The sequence below is a fragment of the Nyctereutes procyonoides genome, unplaced genomic scaffold (assembly GCF_905146905.1).
Source record: "Nyctereutes procyonoides isolate TBG_1078 unplaced genomic scaffold, NYPRO_anot_genome, whole genome shotgun sequence".
Classification (NCBI taxonomy): Eukaryota; Metazoa; Chordata; class Mammalia; order Carnivora; family Canidae; genus Nyctereutes; species Nyctereutes procyonoides.
This window is the reverse complement of record NW_026575128.1, coordinates 3,577,137-3,596,982: the sequence shown is the minus strand read 5'-3', so window position 1 is coordinate 3,596,982 and position 19,846 is coordinate 3,577,137. Positions and strand designations below refer to the sequence as shown.

At 39.6% G+C, this 19,846-nt stretch overlaps 1 protein-coding gene across 9 annotated transcripts in view; it reads left to right on the top strand.

The window, feature by feature from the left end:
• Positions 1–19,846, top strand: part of MACF1 (microtubule actin crosslinking factor 1) — a 341,743-nt gene that overhangs the window by 185,386 nt on the left and 136,511 nt on the right. For all 9 annotated transcript variants that reach the window (XM_055342059.1, XM_055342058.1, XM_055342057.1 and 6 more), the window contains exons 19-31: positions 6–101; positions 1,196–1,321; positions 3,820–3,972; positions 5,792–5,946; positions 7,285–7,411; positions 7,955–8,138; positions 8,564–8,733; positions 12,595–12,773; positions 13,434–13,572; positions 14,247–14,440; positions 15,420–15,582; positions 16,530–16,613; positions 19,700–19,807. In XM_055342059.1, the coding sequence (XP_055198034.1) occupies positions 6–101; positions 1,196–1,321; positions 3,820–3,972; positions 5,792–5,946; positions 7,285–7,411; positions 7,955–8,138; positions 8,564–8,733; positions 12,595–12,773; positions 13,434–13,572; positions 14,247–14,440; positions 15,420–15,582; positions 16,530–16,613; positions 19,700–19,807 (1,878 nt within the window). The remainder of the gene's footprint in view (positions 1–5; positions 102–1,195; positions 1,322–3,819; positions 3,973–5,791; positions 5,947–7,284; positions 7,412–7,954; positions 8,139–8,563; positions 8,734–12,594; positions 12,774–13,433; positions 13,573–14,246; positions 14,441–15,419; positions 15,583–16,529; positions 16,614–19,699; positions 19,808–19,846) is intronic.

The following is a 19,846-nucleotide window of genomic DNA, read 5'->3' as shown; positions in this document are numbered from 1 at the left end:
TGCAGGCTTACAGTGCTGCCGCCCAGTCCCAGCTGCAGTGGATGAAGCAGCTGTGCTTGTGTGTCGAGCAGCATGTGAAAGAGAATACTGCTTACTTTCAGGTATGTGGACTTTGTGTCTGTGTGCACATTTTGTGCATGATGAGTGCGTGATTATCAGAGAGGGTGAAGGAAGACCCTTTTCCATTCAGGTATGTGTCTGTGTGTGCGTGCACGAGAGCCTGTGCATGGAAGAGGTGGGCTGAAAAACACGTCTGTATCAGTTAACCTATACTGTGTGAGCCACCACCCTAAAGCACAGCTGCTCAAAGCAGCAGTCCTTGAGTTAGCTCTTGATTCTGTGGGTTGGTAATTTGGGTTAGGCCAGCTGAAATGAGAAAAGATGATTTTCTCACCAGCTTCTGGAGGGCTGCAGGCAGCTGGCAGGCAGGTTGGGGGCTGGCCGGTCACAAATAGCATCACTTCCGTGTCAGACAGTTGGGTTGGGTGGTGGGGTACAAGTCTTATATACAAGTCTCTAGCATCTAATAGGCTGTCCTAGGCTTCTTCACAGAGTAGCTGTGTTCCACACGTGGCCAGAGAGAGCAAGCCCTGGTGCATAAGCCCATTTTTCTGCTGTCACATTTATTAATGTGTCTTTGGCCAAAGCAAGACATGTGCTCAAAGCCAGGTTCAAAGGGAGAAGAAGACCCTCTCTCTTGATGGGAGAAGCTGTAAAATATCAGGACCATTTTTCTTCAGTCTATCACAATGTCGAGAATATGCTCCTTGTTTTCAACAAGGAGGGTGGCAGAAGGAAAGAAGCTGTTAACCTCTGTTTGGGTTTGCCCTACATTAAATAATCTTTCTGATCATTTTGTAACCTTGTCAGTGGATTGGAACACTTGATCCCTCAGCCTCTAAGCTCTTCATGACATTTACCTCATAGCCAGGTGTCATCACTTGCAGTGTTTCTGAGGAGGGGAAGCTGACTGACTTTCCTAGAGAGTGCCTTAAGCTCTGTGGGTGTCATCACGGATATTTCCCGGATGTGGCATTTTCAGCCCCATTTCTACTCCTGTGGACCTTCTAATGACGTATCACTAATTCAGGAGAGTAATCAGTTCTGCTCAATTCAGCACAAGACGATTGCTCAATCACTTAACATCCTTGTGTTGTGATGAGTTGAGCATGAGGTACCCCTCCTATCCCCACAGTTCTTCAGTGATGCGCGGGACCTGGAGTCATTCTTGAGGAACCTCCAAGACTCCATCAAACGAAAATATTCCTGTGACCACAACACCAGCTTATCTCGCCTTGAGGACCTGCTCCAGGACTCCATGGTGGGTGTTGCCTCAGCGGGGTGATTACCTCTGAGAAACAGAGTAAACCATCCCAGCTGCTGCTGTTTATATCCTTGAAAGCTCTGGGGCAATGGGTCAATACTATACAGTTTGGCTCACGTTCAAATAGAGTTTAACCCCAATTTTGCTCTTTTTTCTTTTTCTTCTTTTCTTTCCTTAAAGAAGTTGCTAATTAGATTCCTTTGGGTATGCTGTTGCAGTAATGGCCTAGTCTTCTCCCCTTGAGCCAGTTAGTGCTCAGCATACTTTCTTTGCATTGTTCTTATTTTAATTCAATAGTTGGGATAAAAGATGTGGTGTAGAGCATGAAAATATGGAGTTGAAGGGGATTAGGTGACATCAAAATCTTTTTTACTCTTTCATGCAAAACGAATTAAAACCAAACCAAACCAGTGAATTAGACCTGAGCCAAATTTTTCCTCGTTGGTCATTTTGGTAAAATGAGATATTAGAATATCAATTTAACTAAGGGTGACATTAATATCTTGTTTAGATATAATGCAGTATTTGTCCAGTTAATGTAGCTATATGAACTTAAAAAAATTTTGGCATCCAGTGTTTAATCCAATCAATTTTATATTCATTTTCTCCAGTGAATTATTCTTCCAGGAGTGCCAGTAATAAAATCAGAGCAGGATAGTTTACATGTATTGAATGTATATTACACAGAGTTGTCAAGACAAGGCTCCAGCTACATCCCAAATTAAGATAGAATAGTATGTAATAGGGAAATTATTTTTTCTATATGAGAAGCAGGGGGCTCTCATTTCAGTAGAAAATGATAAGAGAACCAGAAAAACCCAAAATGTCATTTTTTTTTCATAAATGAGACTTGAGTATTTGTGAACATTAGTTGATTATTTATTGATTTGTTTTTACATTTTCAGATGTTATTAACCTGTTCACATTCAGTGTTTCACCTGGGCAAATAATCTGTTAATTTAATTAACTTGGAATGAAGGATAAAAACCTGACGTTTTAGATGTTGTCTCTAGAATGTCTCTCTTGGAGGTACTTCAAATATGAAGGAGGAATATAATAATCCTTGGCTATTATCTCCTCCCTTCCACAGAGTACCTTCCTGTCTTAGGGTAACTCCTCTGCAATTGTTGTCATATCTTCTCTTCTCGAGGGTCGCTGCTCTGTTCCCTCCTCTCCAGGTCAGGGGCATCGGGTTGGCGGCGTCATCTAGGCATGAAGTCACCTGGGTCTGCTCCTCAGCTTTTCCTCAGCTTGTCCGTCAGGTTCGGGAGCATCTGTCATGGCTTCTGGTTCTTTTCAGAACTTTTACCACGCTGAGCACTTGGTCTCTGGAACTTGAGATGTTTGGCTGTGGGTTAGACAGAAATTTACATCTTTATTGCAAGGAAACGGAAATGGGTAGACCAGCTCTCAAGTATGGAACAGTGTGGCTGTCTCCCTGATATATTCCATTCCTCTTTCTTAACTAATAAGTTAAAGTTGTATTTCTTCCAATCATGCTCCCGGGGACAGGCACAGGTAGTTTATTTAAGCATTTCTTTTTCTTTACTTGCATATTCTTAATTCTTTAATGGCATTTCTTAACATTATTAACTCTTTACTCTCATCACATCTACTTCCATCCTAAGAAAGCCCTCTTCTAAGGACTTTATACCTCAAAATGGGCTTGACACATCCTGGTAATACATGAAAGTTACCTTTTACTCTCTAACACAATTGGTAGTAGATTGCTACCAATTTTGTGGACAAGAAGTTATTAGTTTTTAAGATAATGGGGTTTGCAGAGACTTGAGAGCTTGAATTTTGCATGATACTTCTTTCAAACTAGTCAAATTTACGTGACTGTGGCACAGCAAGACACTAAAAGGTAAATCCTACATTTGTCATGATGTCTTCACCAACAGCACCGGTTTATAAATTGTTGGTGGAAGAGCTAAGATCTTTCTCTACAAAGTTTGACTCAATTTAAGAAAGTGAAATTTAATAGTGGAGCTTGGGAGGTATAATTATTTAAAAATTTCTTAAAGAGCACAATTCTGGCTTCTCCTAAGCAGAAGGCAAGAACTGGCTTCTACCAGTAAGAAACTGAATAATAATAATAGCAACAGCAATGTTGTTATTATTCTTAAACTTCCACGCTTTCTGAACCTTATTTGGGGAAATCCCATGTTAGCTGTGTTTATTTGTATTTGGCAGTTGGCAGTTCTTTTTCGTTTTATGTTTTTATTATTTTTTGCATGTGGCTTCATGATTCATTGAAAAGGGCACAGGGAGAAAGCTGAGCAATATGAGTACAAAAGCACTTGGTAGAAAACAGAAATATCCTCTCCTTGTTTCTTTTTTATCTTTGTATTTCTAAGATGGCTCCACCATGGATCCCTACTTAATTGAGAAATGACATTCTCTGAGGGAGTGGAGCACTCAGTTTTCTTTGTTGGCTCAGTCACCCTGAGTGGCAGCATTAATGTTTCTTTGTGTTTCTTTTCACTTCTTAGGATGAAAAGGAGCAGCTTATACAGTCCAAGAGTTCCGTTGCCAGTCTTGTTGGGAGATCAAAAACCATTGTTCAGCTCAAGCCACGCAGTCCTGACCATGTGCTGAAGAGTACCATTTCTGTAAAGGCCATCTGCGACTATCGGCAGATAGAGGTGAGGATGTGGAAGGGGTACCTCTGGCTCCAGAGGGAAGTAAGGGGAGACGCCAAACCTTCAGTTAGGCTTATGATAGGGAGAGGTCCAATGGTTCTGTTTTATTTACTTACTTACTTACTTACTTATTTATTTATTTAGCCCTCTGAAAGAGGTGGAGGTGCAGCTTGTTTTGTTATTTATTTATTTATTTATTTATATTTTAAATTTTTATTTATTTATGATAGTCACACACAGAGAGAGAGAGAGAGAGAGAGAGAGGGGCAGAGACACAGGCAGATGGAGAAGCAGGCTCCATGCACCGGGAGCCCGACGTGGGATTCGATCTGGGGTCTCCAGGATCGCGCCCTGGGCCAAAGGCAGGCGCCAAACTGCTGCGCCACCCAGGGATCCCTTGTTTTGTTTTTTAAATTAGAAACTTAGCCATTCTTAAAAAAAAAAAAAGTTCAGACTCTACTGCCTTGACCTGCTCCCTGTCTCAGGGATTGGCATGATCATCTACCCTATTTCCTTAGTGATATCAGAAATGGTACTTTGTAACACCTGAGCAACACCTTTGGCTTTTCCCCTCTTATCCCTTACAGTTAGTAGGACTACTAAATCAATACCAACCTGTAAACAAATATCCCCTAGATGTACTTTTCTCTGACCCTGCAGCTACTACCCTAAGTTAGACCAGCCATTTCTCCCAGTTGGATCATGGCATTAGCCTCCTCCATTCAATGCATTCTTTATCTTTCCACTAGATGATATTTTTTTTGTTTTTTTTCTTACGATTCATTCATTTATTTTAGAGAGACATGGCGTGAGTGGGGTTAGGGGCAGAGAAAGAGGAAGTGAGAGAGAATCCTCAAGCAGACTCCCTGCTCAGCTCAGAGCCCAAAGCAAGTCTCAGTCGCAAGACCCCAAGATCATGTCCTGAGCCAAAATCAATAGTCAGTCGCCCAACTGACCAAGCCACCCAGGCGCCCCCTAGCATGCTCTCTAAAAAAGTCATTCCCCTGCTTACATCCTATAACAATTCCCCAATTCTATTTAGAAAGTCTAAGTTCCTTAATGTGGCTTCAAGTTCCCAAATAGTCTTCCTTTACCTCTCTAGGCAAGACTGGGTCATGTCCCTTTCATGCATTCCCTGGTAAATTGCATTTTTCACACAGTATTGTAACACTGTACCCCACCAGAATATGTGGGATATAGACCACATTTGTCAGTTTACCATTTTACCATTCTTATGTCCAGTGGCCCAGCAAAATTCCAGGCACATATTAGGCTCAGTTAATGTTTGTAATGCAAAGAAATGAACTTCTCTGGCACTTTTCTGTGTCTTCAGTGTTTCTGTCTATAAAATATGGATGGTAATGTTGGTTATTTCCCAAGAGAAAGAATTGATGATTCCAGAATGCTTAAACCTTTTCAGGGATTTGACTGGGATGACAAGAAGGGTGGAAGAGGAAGTATCACAAAAGCAAAGTTGCAATTATTTGTGTCCCTTTTTTACCTTTGTAGACACAGAGAGATTGCTCTTGGAGGTCTTAAGACAGTCTCCTTATAACTTTCATATACTGAGTTACTTACTTGACATGTAATGAACATTTAACAAACACTTGCTTCTTTGACTTATTTAATGTCCCAACCTTTCCTGTATTGTGTATTTATAAGATTATCTTTTTATCAAAATCAGGGACCCTCACTAAGTGATGGCAAATCTCAAAAATGTTTTTTTTTTCTTAAGAATTTCATAGCCGTGGAATCAGGCACCCTATCATAGTTGGGTTGTTGGTTTATCCATTAGCAAAAACTTGTGAGTTTGTCTCTCCAGATCACCATTTGCAAGAATGATGAGTGCGTGTTGGAAGATAATTCTCAGCGGACCAAGTGGAAAGTGATCAGCCCCACAGGGAATGAGGCAATGGTGCCATCGGTCTGTTTCCTCATCCCCTCACCCAATAAGGATGCCATTGAGATGGCCAGCAGGTAACTTTGCTCAGCTACCATTCTGTACTGCAACCTGTGCTGCTTGGCCTTGAGTGAATTTGAGGGAGGGATGAATCTGCATTTGTGTTCTTAAACAGAGCAACCAAATTTTAAAGTTTCTTTTGGGAAAGACCTCCTAGATACTGAGTCTTGCACTGGCAGCTACATTGTTGGTTTTCAGTAAATGCTTGTGTTCAATTAAGATATATTCAGTGTTCATTCTTGATTATAAACAGTTTACTCTCAGAAGATTGATTTTTGTAATTAATTTTATTTTCTGCATTTTATTAACATAATATACAAACATATTTTTAAAAGCTGAATTACACCACAAAGCTTGTAATAAAAGTCAGCAGTTACCTCCCCAACTCCAGAGTTCTGCTTTCCAGAGTCTGCTATTTTCAACTATAGATTTTGACATCACTGAAATTTTAGTGGAATTTTTGGAGAGAAAGAAGATAAACTAGTGGGTTTAATAAGGTCACATATTTAATTGAAGGTAGTGGCTTCTAGTTTTCTATCCTTTTCTTTATATCTCATATTCCTCAACTTGAAGGAATTCAAGGTATGTGTGTGTTGAATATGTCTGTGTATTTGTGAGTCTGTAGGGCCTCCAGAAGTTAAGATTGAATGAAGCATGGATACTTTAGAAAAAAATTTTCTCCAGTCCTTCATAATGTAGTCTTGTTTTTTATTTTTAACATGCCAGTTGACTTTTTAAGTTGCTTTTAACTTTCAAACATCTTAGCAGTTTTGTGACTATATGGACCATAGCAATGCCCCCTCCCCCTTTGAGATTTTATCTATTTATTCATGAGAAACACAGAGATGCAAAGACATAGGCAGAGGGAGAAGTAGGCTCCCTGCAGGGAGGCCTGATGTAGAACTTGATCTCAGGACCCCGGGATCATGCCCTGAGCCAAAGGTAGACAGACAACCACTGAGCCACCCAGGTGCCCAATAATGCACTTTTTAAGCATTGATATTGTCATTTTTCAATGATTCTAGATGGCGTTATTTATTTCTACTTTTCTCTATTTCTTCTCTTCATGGGTATATCTTCTAACTTCTCATGGTTGTATTGTATATAGGACACATTTATAAGATTGCTAAACATATGCTGATATCAGAGACATAATACAGTAATAAATCCAGATTGTTTGAATATCTCAATTAATTTTGTTCTAAAGGTTACCTTGTTAGTATTTGATCCCTGCCTTTCTCTTCTCAGCATATAAACCCAGTTCTGCTAAGGCAATCACATTTTTTCCCTTGGAAGGTCTCTAATGTGGAGCTCAAATTTAGAAAAGCTACAGCCAGGTTCTCTGTTATTTTTAGGGTGGAGCAGTCTTATCAAAAAGTGATGGCCCTTTGGCATCAGCTACATGTTAACACCAAAAGCCTTATCTCCTGGAACTATCTGAGGAGGGACCTTGACCTTGTAAAGACCTGGAACCTGGAAAAGGTAATTGTGAAAGCCTTACCTCCAGCTCATATGCTATTGGCAAACTTTGTTCAGAAGGAACTTTTTTTCATTGCTGTGACACTCCCACCATCCCAAAGATGTAAAGTGGAGTTGGGAATAGTATTTCAGGATTAGGGGGTCCTAGATACTAAAAACAGCAGCCTGAGTGTTTAAGGAAATTCCTCATGGAAATGAATAACATCTTTAGTCTTCTTGGCCAACCAAAGGTTGTAGGCTTCTTCTCACTCTGCAGGACAAGCAGCTCTTGTGTAAGTGTGTATGTAGTAGAGCAATAATGGTGAATTAACTATTATAAAGGGTTCTGTTCAAGAGGGCACAATGGGTGCTTTTGAGGTGCTGGTAATATTGTTCCTTGATCCGAATGCTGACTACACAGATAAGTTCTATTTCTGAAAAATCAACATGTTTGCAATTATGTGTACACCTGATTTGTATATATGTTAAATATAAAAAGAAGTAGATAAAGTATTATATTCCCATTCTACTGAAATTTCTTCCATTTTTTCCCCCCTTTCTCTTTAGCTTCGATCCTCTGGGCCAGGGGAGTGTCACCAGGTTATGAAGAACCTCCAAGCCCACTATGAAGACTTTCTGCAGGATAGCCGTGACTCTCTGCTCTTCTCAGTGGCTGATCGTTTGCGCTTAGAAGAGGAGGTGGAGGCTTGTAAAACCCATTTCCAGCACCTGATGAAGTCCATAGAAAATGGTATGTGCTTCGGGAAGAGGGAGAGTAATGGTGATTGAGAGCCTTGAAGGGTACTGCTAGACCCTTCATGTAGACTAGAAAGCACCACCTTTTTACTGTTTATTTGAGTGCTAAAAAGTTGAGATAGGGAAACACTTAGAGATGAATTCTCAAAATCTGGTCATGGATGAAGAGCCCATATTTCAGTCATTATTACTAATCAACCAATCACATTTTCTTGTGGAAATAACATAGTTAGATCCTTAAAGATGAGTATACAATGCAGGGAATTAGGACCAGGTAGAAGGTTCCCCCCACATAAGGCCTTAATTTCATTTGTGGAGTATCAGGTCTGCTGTAACAGGTCTGAAGGTGAATCTGTTGTTTTCAGGTTTGTTGACCTCTGTTGTGGTGCTTAATGGTAACCTGTGTTTGTGCATTCACAGAGGACAAAGAGGAAACTGTGGCTAAGATGTACATTTCAGAGCTGAAGAATATCCGACTACACCTAGAGGAGTGTGAACAGCGGCTAGTCAAACGAATTCAGTCTCCAGCCAGTTCTAGGACTGACAAAGATGCCCGGCAGGACAATGCATTAAGGATTGCAGAGCAAGAGGTAAGCCTGGAGAACAAGGTGGGTGCCAGCTGCAGTGTAAGTGCTTTCAGAGTAAATTGGATGGCAAGACAATATGGAGCTGAAGAAATAAGGCAGTAGACTCATGGCCCTCCTACTCGAGAATTCTTCCCTGCAGCCTGTAAATGCCTTTTATCTATGGCAAAGCATGATTTCAGCTCCCAGTGTGTTGCTGAATGTTGATTAGTTTTCTACAGTTGGGAAGGCAAACAGATTGGCAAATTGTTCCAGCACTGCATTTGGGCCACATATTTTAAGACTGCTTAGTAGAGATGCTACTATCTGCTCTATCCCTTCTGTGCATGTGTCACTTTTTATGACATGGTTACCATCAGCCATAGGATGCAAAAAAATATTAAGGACTCATTCTATTCTAGGCTCTGATGCACACTTTTAGCAAGTTAACTCTCATTCTTAGTTTCCTTTCTTATAAAATGGTGGTAATACATGAGTCCAAACTGTATCACTTAACTTCCAAAAAACTTTGGATGTATACATATAATGAGTTTCTTGAAAAAGTGAAATGCCATCAAAATGTAGGGGAGTATTTTTGTTTTTGTTTTGTTTTGTTTTTAGGGGAGTATTTTTGAAGTAAAAGCAAATATTTTGGCCTTGTTATGTACTCTGCGTGTAGAGACTAAGACAAAGTCCTTAGAAATTTAGAGTAGGAGAGAGCTCTGTGACGAATAGTAGATTTGATCTGGGAACTTAAAGGAATGGAAAGGATTGGCTAAATATGAGGAATAATTTTTCTTACCTTTCTCAATTATTCCTAAGTGTGAAGAAGAGGATGAGAGGGCAGTATAATTCTCATTGGCCAAGATGGATCTAAATACCCAAATGAGGCATATCATATAAACCTGTAATTTTCATATTGAAACTTTTTAGTTTTCTGTAGTCATCAGAAATCTGTCTCAGGAAAAGTGAACATTCTAAGAAATGTTAATATTCCTCTTCTAAAGGACCTTTCTTTTTAAATTAACTTTTTATTTTGAAGTACTTTCAGTATATGGAACAATTTTTCTTCTCATATAGCCTTCACCCAGATCCGACAAATGTTGACATTTTTTTCTCTTTGCTTTATTATTTTTTTCTACATATGTACATCATAATAATTTTTTCTTGAGAGTAAGTTCTGTATGTGATGCTCCTTTATCCCTAAATACTTTAGTGTGCATTTCCAAAAATGAAGGGTGGTCTCTTTCTTTTTTAAAAGATTTATTTACTTATTTGAGAGAAAGAGAACTTGCGTGCTCGAGCTAGGGGGAGGGGCCGAGGGGGGGAGAGAGAGAGAGAGAGAGAGAGAGAATCTCAAGTAGAGTCCCCCACAGAGTGTGGAGCTTTATGTAGAGCTCAATATCACAACTGGGAGATCATGACCTGAGCCGAAATCAGGAGTCATTTAACTGACTGAATCACCCAGGCGCCCCAAGGGTAATCTCTTATGTAACCGAGGTCAATGATTAAAATCAGGAAATGAACATTGATATAATGCTGTTACCCAAAACTTTATTGAAATTTCATCAGTTGACCTAATAATACCTTTTTAGAGTATGGTTCCCCATCAACACACACCAAAGGATATTTTTAGTACACAATTTAGTCCAGTACTTACCACACATTGCGTTTAGTTTCTGTGCCTCTTTAAATTTCCTTAACCTGAAACCTTTTCTCAATTTTTCATTATATTTTATGCTTCTACATTTGTGAAGGGTACAAGTCATTTATTTTGTAGAGTGTTCCTTTATTAATATTTATCTGAGGCTTCTCCATGATTAGATATAGGCTACATGTTTTTGGCAGAATACCACAGGAATGATCTTGTGTCCTCGGCACGTTAGATAATCAGGATGCATGTAATGTTCTGTTCATTTGTCCCATTATTGGTAATAACTCATATCACTTGTTGCTCTTTTCCCCTTTGTAATTACTAAGCATATTGTGGAGAGATACTTTGAGACTATGTAAATATCCTGTCTTATATCACACTTTCACCAACTAGTTTTAGCATCTCCTGTTGATTCTTGACTGAATTAACTGGTATGACTGTTGCCAAAAGGTGATTATTAAATTCTGTTATTCCTTTTACAGTTTAAAATTTCTATTCTATTTCAAAATGAAAGAGCTTGCTTCCCTCCCTCCTTTCTTTATGTCATTATGGACTTTAGATTCTTTTTTTTTTAAGATTTTATTTATTTATTCATGAGAGAAAGAGAGAGAGAGAGAGAGAGAGAGAGGCAGAGACATAGGCAGAAGGAGAAGCAGGCTCCATGCAGGGAGGCTGATGTGGGACTCAATCCCAGGACTCTGGGATCATGCCCTGAGCCAAAGGCAGGCACTCAACTGCTGAGCCACCCAGGCGTCCCTGGACTTTGGATTCTTATGTTATGTAAGGTTGTAAGTTGTTATTGTCTTTATTTTGATGTTCAGAATTTCCCAAATTTAGCTATTGGGAGCCCCTTCAAGTGGCATCTTTATCATTTTAACATGTCCCCACCATTTTTTGAGTGCTTTCTTATTTCTCAACAAGATATTCCAAGCCCATCTTGCCTTTGCCGGCCCCACCCATGTAATCAGCCATTTCTCCAAGGAGTCCTGCTTTCTTTAGATAGAGAATACTATTTAGAAACCAACATCTAGGGATCCCTGGGTGGCGCAGCGGTTTGGCGCTTGCCTTTGGCCCAGGGCGCGATCCTGGAGACCTGGGATCGAATCCCACGTCGGGCTCCCGGTGCATGGAGCCTGCTTCTCCCTCTGCCTATGTCTCTGCCTCTCTCTCTCTCTCTGTGTGACTATCATAAATAAATTAAAAAAAAAAAACATTACATTAGAAACCAACATCTGGGTGCTGAGTGTGCTCATAATTGTTGGCATGTCATTGTTTCTAGGTCTGCTCAGCCGACAGAACTAGAAAAGTACATACTTATAACACATGTGTGTACACACATCCAAAAACACACCTATGTTATGCAAACATTTCTATACATTTCTACAAGTGTGTATATGTATGTGTAATTATGTTCATAGGAATGTGTCACAAAGGTTAAATACTGATATCAGTATATTTATCCAGCTCTGTCTCTTTCTCACGTGTGTGCATGCATGCACACACACACACACACACACACACACACACAGACATAACTATGAATTTATACGCAGCTGTCTTCATTTGGTTCCAAACTAGTACCACGGGGTTCATTCTAACCTTTCTTCTTTTCATTTTTGTAACTCCCTTCCCCAAGACTGAAAAACTTACTTTGTATTATCTGCAGTAAATTTACTTACCACTCAGTTTTAGCATGTAGAGATAAACAGTTTGAGAATTGCTGACTCATGGTATTCAAAAGAAGACAAACCTACCAAATGGGGTTCGACATTTATTTATGATTCTTTTTATTTTTAGCCTATAGTCCAAATACTGTGTTTAAGAAATACTTGTATGTTCTTCCTGTCTTCCCCCTTTGGTGCTATTTTGTAGTTTATTCAACTACTCTTTTATATGTGCGCATTTAGGCTGTTTACAGTATTTGCTGTTATAAACAAGAACTTTGGGATGCCTGGGTGGCTCAGCAGTTGAGTGTCTGCCTTTGGCTCAAGGTGTGATCCGGGTCCAGAGATCGAGTCCCATATATTGGGCTCTCTGTGAGGAGCCTGCTTCTCCCTCTGTCTATGTCTCTGCCTCTCTCTCTGTGTCTCAAATAAATAAATAAATGAATAAATAAATAAGTAAGTAAGTAAATAAATAAATAAATAAAAATTTTTAAAAATAAACAAGAACTTCTTTCTAACTTCATTGTTCAATTCTATCTCCATCTTTGTTGTGTATCTTGTTCCTAACAGCGCACCCAAGAGGATTTGCAGCAACTGAGGTCAGAGTTTGATGCCATTTCCATGAAATGCAACAGCTTTCTTCATCAGTCTCCATCTGGTTCGAGTGTCCCAACTCTGCGCTCAGAACTCAACCTGCTGGTAGAGAAAATGGACCATGTGTATGGTCTCTCCACTGTCTATCTGAATAAGTGAGTAAGCTGAGGATTTGGATCCAAAAGGCAATATTTTCACTGGGATGAGAAGGGGGAGTGCCTGGATTTTTTCATGAATAATCCAGAGAGGATGCAGATCTTGAAGAGCATGTACTCATGAAAAGAGACCTTGTCTTTAGTTCCAGGCAACATGGGATTCATGGGATGCAGTGAACAAAATGCCAGTGATACAGAGGGGGAGTTGGATTTGCAGTATTAGGACTATTTCATACCTCATTTCTGTTTGATTAGATACCTCTGGGGGGGGGGAAGGAATACTAAAGAATAAAAAAATTTTTTTTGTTGTTAAACTAAGTATAGTCTTTGAAGGCTTTCCCCCTATCCACCATGACCTTGAGGAGTCACAAATCTTAGACTCTTCATAGTGGTGAGTGTGTTTCTGGCCTCATGCTCTTTTTCCCGAGAGTTCACTACATGTGTGCATGTCCCAGAATCACCAAGAACTTTATTTTGAATTGGCTTAAATTGGCAACACATATATCATTGTTTCCTGTTTTTATGAAACCCTGACATCATCTAGTAATAGGAAAACCGACTTTTAGCAGTTACATTTTGTGAACCTCTCTGTTACACTCCAAGTCTGTGACTCAGCTCTTAAAAATGTGTGTATTAACGAAGGTGATTTTACCCTCATAGGCTAAAGACAATCGATGTTATAGTGCGTAGCATCCAGGATGCTGAACTCTTGGTCAAAGGTTATGAAATCAAGCTGAGTCAAGAAGAAGCAGTACCCGCAGATCTCTCAGCTCTGGAGTCCCATCGGTCTACCTTACGGGTTGGTTGCTCTGAGTTTTACAGGAGCTTGACTTAACGTGTCCATTGCTTTGGTTGGCAGAGAACAAATTTTGGATGTCATGACAGTGATTTAAATTTGCATTTGAACTAGGTGGGCTATCATATCTAATATATTTTAATATGGATTCAAAGAAGTTGGGACTGAGAAGTATGTCTGGCTGGAAAGGGAAAATAAAGGGCTTTACCTTTATATTTATTTTCTCCCTTTTGTCCCCAGTAAAATCATATCTAAATCAGATATAATCAATGGTTATACTGTTAAATTTGTAAATCATTTAGCTATTATCTCATTGATTCTCACAAAATTGTGAGTGGATAGGGAAGAGATTTTCATCTCTGATTCACAGATGAGCAGACTGAGATTCAGATTGGCTAAACAACTTATCTTGGTTTCATAGCTTGTAAGTGGGAGAGCCAGGTTTCAAACACTAGTTCTTTGCACACTTCTCTGTACTCTGTACCACCTGTCCTTGGCCTTCCCATGTGCATGAACGCTATGAAGGTGTTTCTAGCACAAACATTCTAGGGTCTAGCTTGTGAATTCCAAATATAATGTGGAGTCAGCTATAGACAATGGCCTTGTTTTCCACCTTAGTCTGAATCCTTTTTAGCATGAAACATATTTAACCTGTTGCTGTACTTGTGTTTATATAGCACTGGCTTAGTGACGTGAAGGACAAGAATTCAGTGTTTTCAGTCCTGGATGAGGAAATTGCCAAGGCTAAGGTAGTGGCAGAGCAGCTGAGTCGTCTGACCCCAGAGCGAAACCTGGATTTGGAGCGCTATCAGGAAAAAGGTTCCCAGCTGCAGGAACGTTGGCATCGGGTTATTGTTCAGCTGGAGACTCGGTGAGTGACCCCTTTTTTCCCTTCCTTTTCAGGGACTAGGTTTTAAACAGAAATTGAATTATATCTATATGTTCCTTATTTAAAGGTAGGAAGTGATAGAGAAGGGGACAAATTGAATGACAGTATGCCTTCTAGATAAGACAAATGATAGAAAATTGGGACCACCAACCCCAAAGCAGATCTGAGGCTTGCTTTTAAGTCAGCAGTGATGGTTCTGTTAGGAATGCTTCTCCTGTACCAGTTTAGTAAAGCCATGATGACAATGAATCCAACTATGAGCCATTTTTCATAGTGAAGTTTTGCAGAATTTCTTGCTTTCACTTTCATTTGCTAGTCAGTGGTTTTTATATTTGTTACTTGAAGTCCTTCTTCTGATGTCTGATTTGAATAGGAAAGATAAAAAATGACCTTTCTGAAGCTAGGCAAATATAGAAGGTTGCCTATATATAGTTGCCTATATATGAGTTGCTAGAACTCATAAGTTTGGATTGATTATCTATAACTGAATTACTATCCCAAGTCTAGTTAGACTAACAAAAGTGATATAAGAAACTTGTTACTGAAATTAATAGAAAATCATTACTATTTTCACCCACCTTTCACAAAGAAATTATAGCACCTCCTCAGTCCTAATTGGGGTACTCTGTCATCAGGAAACAGAAGGTATAGTCAGCACTGCCTTACTGGCAACCCTGGTGATCCTTGGTAAGTAAAAATTTGATAAGGATCATCATGGGATGCCAGGCTCCAAGGCAGTGTCCAGGGCTAGCATATACAACTGGTTTCTATTCCCTTTTACCCCACAGGATACTGGGTACAGGCATAGTTTTCAGCATTGCACTGCTGTTCTACCAAAATAAAGATGTATCCTCTGTGATCAAGCCCAACTGGAGGAAAGGGCTTAGAAAGAATGGCTCCATTTATTTTATTGTTTGTACCCAGGTATCTGATGGCAGTTTCTTTCCCTTTGTTCCTCCAGCCAATCTGAGCTAGAAAGTATCCAGGAAGTTCTTGGAGATTATAGAGCCTGTCATGGAACTCTCATCAGATGGATTGAGGAGACCACTGCCCAGCAGGAAATGATGAAGCCAGGCCAGGCAGAGGATAGCAGAGTGCTGTCAGAGCAGCTCAGCCAACAGACGGTGGGTATAGCACTCTTGTGGTAATAGTTGGCTGGAGGGGGGTGGGGGTAGGTGAGAGAGGAGTGGGGAGGGTTTAGTTCATCATAAAAGAAGATGATAAACTAGCTATTAAGCTTCCCCCAAGTGGTAAGACATTCTGAGCCTCTTCTTCAAGCAGAATGATTTCAAGATGATGCTGGTTTTGGCTTTGCATTTAGGCCAGAAAGACTTGCAAGGTCCCTTCCAGTTCTGAGTTGTAGTGACCATCTATTGTAACCATAGATGGACAAATTAAAATTGTCTTTCTTCATTTTGTTTCTTTTTTTTTTCTTTTTTTTCATTTTGTTTCTTGATACTGCATTTGATCTTACTAGGATTGGAATCTGAGGCATTAAAACTGGGAAAGATGTGAACGGACAAAAATTGTTTGAAGTTTTCACTTGTTAGTATTTGGGGGATTTTTTTTTTTAGCTTGTTTTGATTAGCATTATAGTTTAGAGTATGAAATCTGGTATTGGATTGCTTAGATTCCAGTCCTGGCTCACTCACTCACTATGAGACCTTGACCAAATTACTTAGCCTCTCAGTATTCTACTTCCTCATCAATAAAATGGATCTAGTCCATTATTTGCTCAACCTACCTCACTCATAAGGTTATTGTTGTCAGGGTTCAATGAAGTGACACATGTAAAATATGCAGAACAGTGGTTTCTGAAGTGTGGACTTCATACTAGTAGCATCATCATCACCAGGGAGCATTTAGAAATGCAAGTTCTCAGACCTACCCAAACCAACCAAGTCAGAAACTCTGGAGGTGTGGGGCCCAGCAATCTGTATTTTATTGAGCCTCACAGGTGATTCTGATGTAGCTAAGATTTGGAAAAACTGCCTTAGAGTATAGTAAATGCTCGGCTGTTTCGATGACAATAGGGAGAAAGATAATGTTGTTGTGATACTTTGTTTTCTAGGATCTGTTTGCAGAAATCGAGAAGAATCAGACAAAGCTGGACCAATGTCAAAAATTTTCCCAGCAATACTCCACTATTGTAAAGGTAACTCTACCATATCCCCAGAGGAACATAAATGATCTCCAGCGTAGGAAGATCTTCCTCGTCACTGTAGGTTTTGTTTCTAGACAAATAAGCACTTCTACTAGAGGCTGGCCCCATCCTCCAATTAATGCAGATGTGTACTCTTCATGACCCTACATATGGGAATGCTCAGTGTGGTACCAGACATCAGCTCTGATTCAAGGAGTTACCCCTTTGGGTGATTAATAGGTTTTTAAAATTTGCCATGTCAGAATGTTTTGGATTTCTTCTCAAATATACTTCTCATTGTCTTGCCTATTTCAGGAAATCGTGTCCTATTTTCCTACTTGCTGAAGCAAAAAACCAGAGTCATCCTTACCTCTTCTCCTTGCCTAAACTTTATGTTCAGTCTGTGAACATGTCTCCATCTTCCAGTATATCATTGACCTCTTTCGTTACCCACCCACCTGCCCCTCCATTTCTCTGCTTTGCATCTAAGTAAGGAATCTTCCTTAGACTATTCTAATAACCTCTGAGCTGACCTTTTGCTTTTACTCCTGCCCCACAGACTATTGTCCCACACAGTAGCCAGGTTCACCTTTTTAGAACATACTAGGTGTCACTGAATCACAGATGTCATCAATTATAAACCATACCGTTATTTTATACACTACCAAGAAAGAGGAAACTCTGCCAATTATGCAAATACCATTTGACTGTAAAACTTATTCTAGTTTTAGAGATACTAAAATATGGGGGAAATGTGTACCTTACAACAGCTGAAATATGATAAATTGGATCATGTCACTCTTCCTGCTAAAAACTGTCCAAAATTTCATATCCTACTCATAATAAAATCCTAAAGCTATATATGGCTTTATGAGGCCCTGCATAATCTGGTCCCCCCTCCCTATTTCTCTGATAACATCTTTAAATAAAAATGACCTGAGATTATTATATATTTATTATGTTCCTTCCCATGAGAATATAAGTTCCAAGGGAATAAGGTGGTTTTTTTTTTTTTTTTTTTAAGATTTATTTATTTATTCAGAGAGAGAGAGGGGCAGAGACACAGACAGAAGGAGAAGCAGGCTCCATGCAGGAAGCCTGACGTGGGACTCGATCCCGGGTCTCCAGGAACATGCCCTAGGCTGCAGGCAGCGCTAAACCGCTGCGTCACCAGGGCTGCCCGAACAAGGTTTTTTCTAACTTGTTCTCCACTCTATGTATAGCACTCAGAACAATGACAGGTACATAGTAGATGCTCAGCAAATATTTTTTGAATGAATACATTTCTTTAGTTAATAACAGAAGACCTGATAACATGAAGAATTTATTTATTTATTTACTTACTTACTTATTTATTTATTTATTTATTTATTTATTTATTTATTTATTTATTTATTTATTTATTTATTTATTTTACATGAAGAATTTAGTTCAAATCCTAGCTTCACCGTTTTCCAGGCTAAAGACTTTGAGCAACTGTCTTAGCCTCTCAGGGTATCTATTGCTCTGTCTACAAAATGGGAACAGTAACTACCTCACTGAATGATTAGAAAGATTATGTGGGATAAAGTATACATAGGACATTTCCTCAAACTTAAAATACATTTAGTAAACGGTAACATCTGCTTTGATTAGTAGTACCATTTTATTACATCTACTGTTTTTTAAATTTTTTTAAATTTTATTTTTTTAAAGACTCCATTTATTTGAGAGAGGGAACGAGGGAGAGAGAAAGCACGAGCAGGGGGAGGGGCAAATGGAGAGGGAGAAGCAGACTCCCTTGCTGAGCAACAGGAAGGAGCCCAAGGCGGGGCTCCATCCCAGGACTGTGGGATCATGACCTGAGCCAAAAGTAGACACTTAACCAACTGAGCCACCCAGGCACCCCAGTACTACTGTTTTTTTTTTTATAGACTACTTAAGGAACTCATTGTGTGTTTTCCTTCTGCTAGAGTTTTCTAAGTAGACAACAGAAAACAAGACATTCTAGGCAAAAGGAACTGCATAATCAAAGGCACAGAAGAATGGAAATATAACGACTATATGAGGAAATAGCAAAAATGCTGGCATAACTAGAAAGTGTATGGTACATAAGAAGCAGTGACTATGAAAAAGAAGGGGAGGTTGAATTCAATCTATGAAAGACTATGTCCAATTCTCTTCGCTTTACTTTCTGTTCTTATTTCTCACCATGAGATGTTAGAACCAGGAACATCAGGATCATTTTGGAGCTTGTCAGAAATACAGAATCTTCAGCCTGCCAAATCAGAATCTCAATTTCAATAAGATCCCCAGATGATTTGTGTACATGTTGATATTTGAGAAGCTCTAATCTTTGTAAAGCTTTCAAACAGAGGAATGAAGTGGTCATCTTTGTGTTTTAGAAAAGTTATTCCGGTGGCAGGATAGAAAATAAATTGTGAAGAGAGCACAGTAGGAGAGAGTAAGAGGCTCTTGTGCCCATCCATGAGATATGAAGAGGGTCTGGCCAGTGGCAACACTCAGAATTGCAGAGGGAGTGTCAGCATAGTACAGGGACAAGAGAAGAGTATTGGCTTAGGATTACTCTTTGGCTCACCCACTGAGTAATCAGGGGAACTCACTTCCTGTCTCTGAGCTTCAGTTTCCCAGTGGATGCGATGAAAAGGATGGTCAACAAACAACAAACTGCAAACTCAAGACTCACCAAACTGTGACCCACAGGCTAAACTGAGCCTGGATATCTGTTTTTGCATGGCCCGTGAGAAATGGCTAAAAAAATTTTTTTGAAGGAAGAATAGTACTTCATGACACATGAAAATTCTATGAACTTCAACTTTTAGTGTCCATACATACATGACATTTTATCATAACACAGCACACCCTTTCCTTTACTGATTGTCTACAGCTTCTTTTAATTACAATGGCAGAGTTGATCAGCTATGACAGATCATATGGGTTGATAGTTTCCATCTGGCCCTTTAGGGGAAAAGTTTGCTAACCACTGGTTTAAATGATCACCAAAATGCTTCCAGCAATGAAATGCTATGATTTTGTTGTATGAATTATGTGAGCTGTAAAGCCCTATGTAAATGTAGTGAAATTTCTTCCTCCCCAAGGACTATGAATTGCAACTGATGACATACAAGGCCTTTGTGGAATCACAGCAGAAATCCCCTGGCAAGCGCCGTCGAATGCTTTCCTCCTCAGATGCCATTACGCAAGAGGTGAAAGGGTGGGGAAAGGACATGCCACTATTTTCCCTT